General features: G+C 46.9%; 1 protein-coding gene across 1 annotated transcript; it reads left to right on the forward strand.

The window, feature by feature from the left end:
- LOC141499918 (liver-expressed antimicrobial peptide 2-like) lies at positions 1 to 7,680 on the forward strand. The gene is made up of 3 exons (XM_074202718.1): positions 1 to 142; positions 5,249 to 5,445; positions 6,295 to 7,680. The coding sequence occupies exons 1-3, from the start codon at positions 86 to 88 to the stop codon at positions 6,329 to 6,331; spliced, it is 291 nt and encodes a 96-aa protein (XP_074058819.1). The 5' UTR covers positions 1 to 85; the 3' UTR covers positions 6,332 to 7,680.
- Positions 7,681 to 10,419: the final 2,739 nt, after the last annotated feature.

Below are 10,419 nucleotides of genomic sequence, written 5' to 3' on the forward strand. Positions count from 1 at the left end.
CTGCCTCTATGAAGGACAAGGTGCCGGAGAAAGTGACAACAGAGACCAGCCGCGTCAGTAGCCGTCCAGCCTGCAAGATCTGGTCATGAAGGGGTTGCTGTTCACAGTATCAGTGCTGTTCCTAGCTGTGCCTTTTCAACAGGTAGGTTTGATTTGGGGGCATCAGAGAATGGCAGGGCTGCTAGGGATCTTGGCACTGAATCCAAGGAGAATGGCAGAACTAGGAGGATCCCTAGAAAGAATTGTTAGTCTCTCTTTCCCCCCTCATTTTGAAGAAAAAGAAACTGAGGCCTAGTTAAGCAGAAGCAAAGGGTTCTGGGGCACTGACTGGCATTTCTTTTAAGGAGTTCATGTGATATTTTCATATCTAGAAGTCTCCAGACGAATTTTGCATTTCTCTTGAATTTTTCTTACAATTTACAGGCATGAAGCACCTGACCTTCGAATCAGGAGACCTGGATTCAAATTCCACTTTACATACTTAGCTCAGTGACCAGGGTCAGGTTCTTTGATCTTTCAGAGCCTCAGTTTCTTCATCTGGAAAACACATGTTTTACAACCCACAAGATGTGTTTTTGCAAACCTTAAAGTTAGAGTTAGGCCAAATGATTATTCTTCTTGCCACCCTTTTGTGGGTGGCATTTCTTCAGCGTCATTGATACAGAGAAATGAGCCACTGCTCCCCAATATCTATTCTTAGGGTGAGTGGGGGCCATGGAGAGTTAAAATCACTTGACCATGGTCTGCTAAGTTGTCAAAGGCAACTCTGGAACCCAGGTCTTCCTGCCTACCTTCCTGCCACCAGATCGTCCTGATCCTCTGTCTTTCATTTCAATAGTATAATCGTTCTATCATCAAAGGGCTCCTAGGAGTTCCCCCCCCCCCATTCTTTCAGTCAATGAATGAGGATGAGGTATGGCAAGTGCAGGGACAAAGAGGGGAGCAGGGCAGTCCTGAGTCCTGTGGCTGGCCACATCTGGAAGGCCACATCCTCCCTCTTTAGTGGAGGAACAGGGGAGAATGGGGCTGGGGAGGCTGATGGTCAAGTAGGTGATCCTAGAGGAAGGAGCTGTATCCAAGGTGAGACGGGGAGAGGGGGAGAAGGCCCAGGTATAGGGGGGAGACCTGGCTTCACAGAGACCCTGGTTAAGCTGTTGGGTGAGGGGAATGACACCTGCGGGGAGCTGAAGTAAGTGGCTCCATTTCCATGTTAAAAATACACTTGTAGAGCCTTGCCTCAGGAGTATTTTTTATGAATGTCTAATCCTTGAGGGAGTGCTTCTATTGGAAAATGTATTTCTAGAATGCAGATTGGACTGCTCACAAAGAACTTTTTCTTTTGTGCAAAAGAAGGTGGTTCAGAAATCCAAGAATTCTGATTTCTCTTAGCGTCGATGTTGTAGCCAAGCTGAAGCTGGAAGCCCATTTTCTTTCTTTAATCAGGAGTGTGACATCCCCTCCCCCCAGCCTTGAACCACATTTAGAGGCTTCCTAATCATTTCACCTTTATCTTGGACCACTACTCAAGGTTTTGGAGGAGCCTCACAGAGAAGGCACTTGGGGCCTTTCTTGCACATTATAGGGGCTGGCTCAAAGTGTATCCAAATGTTCTAAACTTTCTACATACACCCTCTGGGAGATTAAGAGGCCTAGGATGGGGTATCCACCTTCAAGAAACTTAGAATCTATCAATACAGCAACTTCAGAAAGAAGATGCAATAAGGAGTCAGGTTTCTCAACTTCAGAGCCTCAAACAAGAATCATTTGAGTATTGAATCTCTGAGAGAGGAGGAGGGACCTCTAACCCAAATGGGAAATATAAACACTCAACAAGGGCAACTAGGTGGCATGGTGGATAGGATACTGAATCTGGAATCAGGAAGACTCAGCTTCCTGAGTTCAAATCTGTCCTTACACACTTATTACCCATATTGTTAAGACAAGTAACTTCACCCTGATTGCTTCAGTTTCATCATCTGTAAAATGAGCTGGAGAAGGAAATGGTCAACCATTCCAGTATCTTGGCCAAGAAAACCCCCAGTGGGGTCACTGTGAAGAGTTGAACACAACTGAAACTACTGAACAACAATAATAACAAAAAACACCCAATGAATGGCCAACCAGCAGGCAGAAAATCTGGGCTCAAATCTATACCTAGGAACTGTGTGACCTTGGGTGACACCTTGTCCCCTTTTTCATGTAAAAAGTTGAGGTTGGACTTGCTGACTTCTGAGGTCATTTCAAGCTTCAGCCTTTGCTTCTGTGACCAAGAGAATCTTAGAATCTGCCCCTGCAGATGATGTCATAGCGGATAGCAAAGCTTTCACCTGAAGGAGTTAAGCTATGGTGGATGGATAGGAAGAGGAGGGGTCAAATCTGCCTGTATAATTCAGTTGTAGAATAAAGGGCATCTCTAGATCCCACTATAGGGACCCAGCCCCATTCCTTCATGAAGGAAAGACTGGGGACTGGTCCCCTAGGAAACCTTGGGATTGTAGTCACCTAGTCCACCTCCCTTTTTTACAGAGGGGAGATGATGTGCCCAAGATCACATGGGAGTAAGAGTCTGAGCAGAGGTTTGATGAGAGCTGGCAAGTGAAGGAAAAAACTTTCCCAGGAAAACAGCAGCTAGAGGTGGATTTGTGACAGCTTTTTAGAGTCTAGCTCAGGAGGCAGTGTGGCTAGTGGTTACAGCTCTGAGCTTGAAGTTAGGAAGACCTGGGTTTGATTTCTGCTTTAGACCTCTCTTAGCTGTGTGACACTGGACCAGCCCCTTTCTGGTCTTCCTCATGTTCCACCTCTGTGAAACGAGGGGATAGACCTGGATGACCCCCAAGGTCCCTTCCAGCTGTACATGGATGGCAGGTCAGTAAGCAGGTATGTGATGGGGATTTTAAAGACAGCCTTCCACTGTCTCTTCAGTGGTAGAATTGAATATCTCCGGAGAGAAGAAAGTAATAAAGAATGAGAATGACCTTTTCCAGTGAGAGTTGCCAGCTTGGTAAACCCTGTGAGCCCTTCCCAAATGTTACCAGCAGCAGCAAGACAACCATACAGATTAGGTTCCCAGAGCTCCTCTGCTCCTAATGAAATAAATCAATGCTGGCACCTTTAGAAGAAAATTGAAACAGCCGGAGTCACCCTCGGCCATGGTACTGTATAACCCAAGCAAGTGACTTTGTCTTAGCTTCCTTGGACTGGAGATTGAAGTCCTTTGACAATATCTAGTCCAACCCCTGGCCTGCTCCACCCCCATCCATTTTATAGAGGAAACTGAGGTCCAGGAAGAGGAAGTGACCTTTCTAGGAATTTAGTTTCCTCCTCCATAAAATAGGTGAGTTGGACAAGATGGTTTCTAGGAGATATTCCAGGTTTGTCTATGGTCCTATGAATGGCCAAGCAAGAATTCACACACGGATGCTCACATGGAATCACAGACCTCCAACACTGTCTGTCATATGGGGAGAATAATACATGCCTCCCTCATGGGATTATTGATGGTCAGCAACAAAATGAGTGTGTCTAGGATGATAGGTAGAGACTGTTAGCTCATTGCCTTCATCCTTTCAGCTGGATACCAGCCCACTGGGGATTGGAACCGTCTGCTTTCTGGGGCTCTTCCCCACCTCAGAAAAACATTTGTTTTCAGGACTATTTGGTTGTGTCAGGAAAACTGAAGAAAACTTGAATGTTACCCTTCACCTATCAAACCAAATGTCTTCTCCAGGTTCAGCATCCCCAAGCCTTTCACCTGATCCCTGTTCAGTTCAGCCTCCACAGAGAGCCAGACTCAGTGGTGAAGGAGCCACAGGCAGATTAGCTGAAGTCATTTGGATTCTGGAATGGTTCCTCTTCTGCAGGGGGGGGGGGGCATGGCTTCCTTGGCTTGTCTTTGTGGGAGGCAAGCTCCTCCTCCTCTTCCTACTTCTCCTCCTCCCCTTCCTTCTTCTCCCACCCTCAACTTCTGTTCCTCTCCAAGTTCCCATATATTATCTCTACCCCCAGCAAAGTTGGAGCAGGCCCCAAACTCCATTGTCTCCTCCCTGGGGGGCCTCAGGCTTTGGCCTCAGCAGGCCTGCTGCTGGCAGCCCTTGGGTGGCTACTAGCCAAGGGAGCCGCCCTCTCTCCATTCCCTTTTCCTTCCGTTTCTCTTTCTCTCTGGAACAAGTCTTCCCGAAGGCTGGGACAGAGTGGTTCCGTGAGCTGGAGTGGTGGGGGTGGGGAATGAATCTTTAGCTGGAGGGGACACGGGGGCAAATATTGAGTTACTTTCAGTTTTCCTTACACAGACAAATTAGAGGACAGCAGATGCTTTGATGGGGAAGAAACAGTGGGATTGTCAACTTCTCACTTGAGCTCACAAACAACAGTCCCATTTTAGATGGACGGGGGTCATCCAACTGATTAGTGGCAGGAACTGAGCTTGGACTCAGGACTCTGGCAGGCTCTGTCTGTGCCAGTCAGATAGTAGGGGAAGGGGAAGCAGAAATTCCAGGCTGCCATCCTTCTGTAGGAAACAGAAGCTTAAGTCTAAGTCTACTGTGAAGGGGGGGGGGCAATAGGTTGTGGGGCCTGGCAGGTGACAGGTGAGGCAGGCCAGAGGAATTAACCTGGGGGTGTGACTGCCTATTTTCACCAACTCTTCTAACTCTCCAAGTGCTGAGCTCAGTGGAGCTGGTGTAGGGAGGGGGGCTTTGCATTTCTGCACCCTGGGGGAAGGCCCAGTCACTCCACCCAAATTTTGGCTTTGATAGACAGATACCCCAAACTTCTCTCCATCCATTAAATAATCCTCCAATCATGACTGTCAGCACAGATTCAAAATCTAGGAGGAGACATGGCAATATGAAAATGTGGAAGAGTAGTGGGAACAGGGAAAGTTTGGTTGGCTCCTTACTGTCATAAAGCCCTTTCCATCTATGGTCTCCTCTAAGCCACCCTGGGATACTTCAAGGCCACTACTAGGACCCTCAGCAAGGAAATTAATTCCCTGAGGTCAGATAGCAAGGGAGTAGCAGAGCTGAGAAGCCCTCAGGGTCAGTGGGCTGTCCACAGGACCCTGTTCTACTCTTGGGAAATGTGAAGTGTTGGACTGTGTTTGACGTCGAAAAGAGTTTCTGATCTGTTTCCTTGGATGCTTGTACTTCTTTATCATAAGGCCACCTTAGTTCTTTTCTAAGCCATCCATAACACATGCCCCATTGGGACTATTGCCACAGTGATAGATGCCTCTGCCTTGTGACTGCAGGTTGTATCGAGTCCTATGAAAGACAAAGAGGTTTATGAACATGGTGCTCAGATGGATACTTTCACTGGGGCTGATTCTCCAGGGCAGCCCCTGCTTCAGCGGGTAGCCCGGATGACCCCATTCTGGAGGTCACTGGGTTACAAACCTTCCCATGCCCATTGCTTGCGAGACCTGGAGTGCATCAGCAAATACTGTAGGTGAGTGACTCCAGCCCCTTGAATGGTGGGTGACAAGAAAGCAGGCCCCAGACCATCTACATTAGAAGTCACAGGAACTCAGAGCTTGCTGGCTGAGCCTTCAAGAGCACAGGGTCTCCATGCCAGGTAGGGGCTTTGGTGGATGCCATGCAGAGAGTCCTTGCTGGGCATCATGCCAAGTAGTGACCCTGCTGCCAAGTGGGCATGGCAGCAGACAGGGGCAGAGCTAGGGGTAATGGGTAGCATTGTTCTGGAAGGCTATCCCTAAGTAGGACTGACAGCAATAGGAAGTGGTGGATTTCTTCATCACCAGAGATCCCAAGCAGAGTGAGGAAGAAGAGAAGTTATTGTAGACATACAGGAAATCAGTATTTGAGGGGTTCAGAGAGTAAGGCAGCTTGACCGAAGCATAGACTATGTACAGGGCACTTCCCGAGCTCCTAGCTCCAGAGTCAAAGGAGCTGGCTCAAGTCCTATCTGATCTTCTCCTCTTTGACTTGCAGTCTCCCCTTCTGTAGGGAGAGGGCTGGACTAAATGACCTCTATGGTTCCTTTCACACCTATGATCCACAGGTTATTCCTGCCAAGGAGTTTGACCTTTGTTCAGTCAGTAACAAAGATGTTGGAGCAGAGAAGTACTGTAACCTTATAGAAAATGATTCTGTTAGCAGTATGGAAGAACAGTTTGGAAGAAAGGAGGACCTTGGTGGAGGTTATTGCAGTGGTTCAGGCAGCTGAGAGTGAGGGCACAGTTAAGATGATTCTCAAGGACCCAAGGACCCTAGTTCTGAGCTTCTTAGGTACTAAGACTTCCTAGTGCTCAGCTAACTCTCTGCTTTTTCTTGACAGGAATGGTTTCTGCTCAAACCCTCAGTTGGAATCCTGAAGCCATGGAAACTGAGTCTCAATATGCTGCCTCTACATCCCTACCTTCACTGCCTCATTCCCACTTCTTTTGTGGTCTCTAAGCACCTTTTCCTGGCTTTGCTTTGCTGTATGAGAGATGCCTTTTCCCAAGCTTTTGGAACAGGAGGCAGTCATGCCCATTAACTTTATCCCCTGTGTATTCCAATCTGAATCCTGCCCCTGGAGAAAGCCCTCAGTCCCTATTTGGAGAAGTCCAATGGCAAAAATTCCCTTTTGTGTAGGGCTTTGTTCTGAAGTAGGCAGCTTCCTGCTTTGCGGTACCAAGTCATAACTAGGTGGAGGCTTCCAGGCCTTTGTCCTGGGACACCAAAATTGAAAGGCTAATGACAGCCCTTATAATCACCTTTGATAGCATAGAAAGAACTAAACTTAATATCTGATTAACAAGAATAATTAGTCAAAAATCTGAAGCTATCAGTTGACATGGAGCCTCCCCTCACTAGTTGCACCCAAGGTAATCCTGGCCCTCAACTGCCACCATTGTGAACTCATGAGAAGCTGCTGCAAGAGAATCCCAAGGCCTCAGTGTATAAGTCTTTGTCTCTCCATTTTGGGTAGTAGTGCCCCAGCATATCCCCCTTCCACTAATGAATTTGTCACAAAAGCTTGATTTGAGATACTGTTCCATGTTGCTTGCCTCAGGCACCAAAACTGTTAGATATAGTCCCTTTGGGAGGAGCCCAGGGCCCTGGGGAGGAATCTGCTGCTCTGTGCAAACTGCTGACTCTAGACACCTCCAGATAATTCAGTATGAGAAAGGGTAAGTGGGCCTTGGCACATACCCCACTGATGACTAGTTGGTTAGTGAGGGAGAAGGGAGGGATTTGGGGAAATATTAACTACCTAGAACCAAACAGAAGATCTGAGATTTGTAGACCTTGTAAACTCATAAATTGTCCCATCACCAAGACAGCCTCCCCTCCAAGGTCCCTATTCTTAGGACTAGAATTTCTCACCCTCTTCAGGGTGGCCCTGAATGTGTACTCTAAAAGATCATCTCTTTTATGGGGCAAGCATGTGATTTTTCCAGACTGTACTGTTTTAGGGATTTCCCTGGACATCAACCCCCTTGAGATGGTTTCATCTCACACCAGCCACTACTAAGATCTGTCCTGTTCACAAGAGAAAGTCAGAGTATATACCCTTGAGTCTGCCAGTAGTTTAAATTGGATAGAGGCAAAGATACCCCCACTCTCTTCCTTCTTCACAAACCCATGTTGTGTGGATTAGCCAACCCTTGGAGACCTATGACCTTCCATATGACCTTGTACTTCTCTGGAATGTGAATAAAGTCTGCCTTGTACTTGCCATACATTGTCTCCCTTGAGCCTCCTGGATCCTGGCTTTAAGGCTAGATGGCCAGTAATCATATGTGAGCTACCTGTCCTTCATGTTCCAAAAAAATCTGGGTGCCTCATATGGACATTCCCTCCACAGAGACAGAGCAAGGCTTATCCATGGCTACCCAACTTGGACAGGCCCATGGGCCCAGAGGGCGTACCCAACAGGCCAGTGGACTTCCTCACATGCTCCTGGCATCCTGGTCCTACCAGCACTTTCTTTTTCAATCATCTGTTTTTCTCTGCATCCCATTAGGCCACTTCCCCAGAACAAGTCCTCATTTATAATGTGTTGTAGTGACTCCCTGTTCATTCCATGTGTGAGTGTGTGTGTGTGTGTGTGTGTGTGTGTGTGTGTGTGTGTGTGTGTGTACCTTATAGACTGGTAGAATGGCAATGGTTTCTATTACAAATAGCCTCTGTGTGGAAGGACAGCACCAAGAGATGCTGCCTGTCTCTGATGCTGCTAGAGGTACCCGCTTTGAGTTGACTTTGCTTTCAGGGTGTCCCTGCTTAGTAGGAGATAATCAGGAATGTCCACTACCATGGTAGCTAACTTTAAGTTACCAGAAAATAGGGCACTTAGGTAATGGGCTCTGGGGTACAGCTCTGAGATGCCAAGTCTGGGTGCTGGCATTACCAGGGCACAGTCAGAAAATAGCTCAAGGAGCTCAGAGTTAGAGCAGCAGCACAGGGATCTCTTGGGAGACAGTCTAATTCTGCCCCAGGGTAAAGGGAATTGAGGCCCAGAGAAGAGAATGCAACTTGAGTCAGAGATTATCAGAGCTGAAATCATGTAACAGTTCTTCAGAAGTTCATAACAAAATCTCAGCACTTAACTGCATTGGCTAATGACTTTACCCTGTCAAGGCCGGGCTTTGGATAGGGCCACTTACCCTACTGAAAAGATAACTTCACACACTGGGAAAACCCAAAGGATCAGTAGCAGCTCACTCGATGCAGCTAAATCTTTTCCTTTAGGCTACAAAACCTAGGGTGTCCACATTAGCAAAGAGACTTTGGATGCTGTCCATCTTGGGACTGAGAGCTGGAAGCCTTCCCAGGTTAGAGGTACCCTGGCCACCTAAAATGCACTTCTGAGGGTTCTTCTAAGTTTGAATTTCTAATCCCCATAGGCTTCCACCAAAATCCATTTCTTGTCCCAGAGATTGCTAAGACATTTATTGAGGACTGATCTTATGCCAAGTACCATGGATACAAAGAATGGTAAAGATGCTGACCCTGGCCTTCAAGGATCTCCTATTCTAACATAGAAAAGAGAAGGTAGTATACTGGTGCCTGGGACATGACAATGACAGGGTCAAGAAAAGTTGAGCTCTGGAAATGGAAAAGTTGCTTAGCTAAACCTGTCATCATGAGGAAGAGGAGAGAAAATGGCCAATCATCCCCAGGGTTTACCAGGAGAAGGGATTACTGCTGGGGAATAAAAGGATCCTTCTTCCTCAAAGAAGTGTTTACACTTAGCCTTGAAGAGGGGTGGTACTTGAGGCTACATTTCCTCCTCATCCATCTCTCAGCTTCTTGAATTATGTAGATATCAATGACTTCCAGCATTCAGTAGGCATAAATGACTTCCTGGATTCAGGAAAACTGCAATGACTTCCTGCTTCAGTTGGTTGGTTCTTGTCCTTCATTATCAAAGACCAAAATAACATCCCTTCATCTGTGATAAATTACAGTGTGTGTAACTATGACTGATTAGACCAATACGAGCTTGGAATGCTCTATTGGTTGGGCACAGATAGTCCATGTGAACACCTGAGGTGGGTATTCTAAACTTATGTATGTCATGTTTCCTTTGAGCTGCTTCCATTCTGCTTTCCTCATAGAGTGCAGCACCCCTCTGATAAGGGCACACCATGCTGGGCGGTCCTGTGCCAGGGTGTCCCATGCTGTATGATCAATTCCAAAGTTCTTAGGAGAGACCTTCAGAGTATCTCTGTATTGCTTCTTCTGACCCCCTTGTGAGCTCTTGAACTGTGTGAGTTCTCCATATAATAATCTTTTTGCCCAGTCCATCATAGTTGTCCTCTCTGTAGTAACATTTGTTTGGGTTTTTGTTTGTTTGTTTGTTTTTTTAGGTTTTTTCAAGCAAATGGGGTTAAGTGGCTTGCTCAAGGCCACACAGCTAGGTAATTATTAAGTGTCTGAGACAGGATTTGAACCCAGGTACTCCTGACTCCAGGGCCGGTGCTTTATCCACTGCGCCACCTAGCCGCCCCTGTAGTAACATTTGAATGCTTGACATTTCAGTTTGAGAAAGAACCTCAGGGTCTGGTAACTTTGCCAGGTGAGCTTCAGAATCTTCCTAAAACAATTTAAATGGCCAGGCACTGATCGACTGGCCAGGTTTCACACGCATACAGTAATATGGTCAGCACAATGGCTCTGTAGACCTTCAATCTGGTGGTCAGTCTAATGCGTCTTCTCTCCCCCACTTTCTATCGGAACCGCCCAAATACTGAACTAACTCTGGCAATGCATGTCAACCACATTGTCAATGTGTACCTCCTTGAAAAGGAAAAAGCCAAGGCAAGTGAACTTGTCCACAGTCCTCAAAACTTCTCCATTTGCTGTCATCATTGATTTCACATATGGATGGTGTGGTGCCAGCCGATGGAGTTCATTGGTGTTCATTGTTAGACCAAAATGAGCCCAAGCAGCAGAGGAGCGATCCATCCTTTGT

This window comes from Macrotis lagotis, chromosome X (assembly GCF_037893015.1).
Source record: "Macrotis lagotis isolate mMagLag1 chromosome X, bilby.v1.9.chrom.fasta, whole genome shotgun sequence".
In the NCBI taxonomy this organism is placed as follows: domain Eukaryota; kingdom Metazoa; phylum Chordata; class Mammalia; order Peramelemorphia; family Peramelidae; genus Macrotis; species Macrotis lagotis.

Bases quoted from the DNA above. Each gene is read 5' to 3' on its own strand.
- LOC141499918 (XM_074202718.1), top strand. From the start codon at position 86: ATGAAGGGGTTGCTGTTCACAGTATCAGTGCTGTTCCTAGCTGTGCCT. The intron at 143-5,248 runs GTAGGTTTGATT...TTGTGACTGCAG, and splicing joins TAGCTGTGCCTTTTCAACAG to GTTGTATCGAGTCCTATGAA. The intron at 5,446-6,294 runs GTGAGTGACTCC...TTTTCTTGACAG, and splicing joins TGCATCAGCAAATACTGTAG to GAATGGTTTCTGCTCAAACC.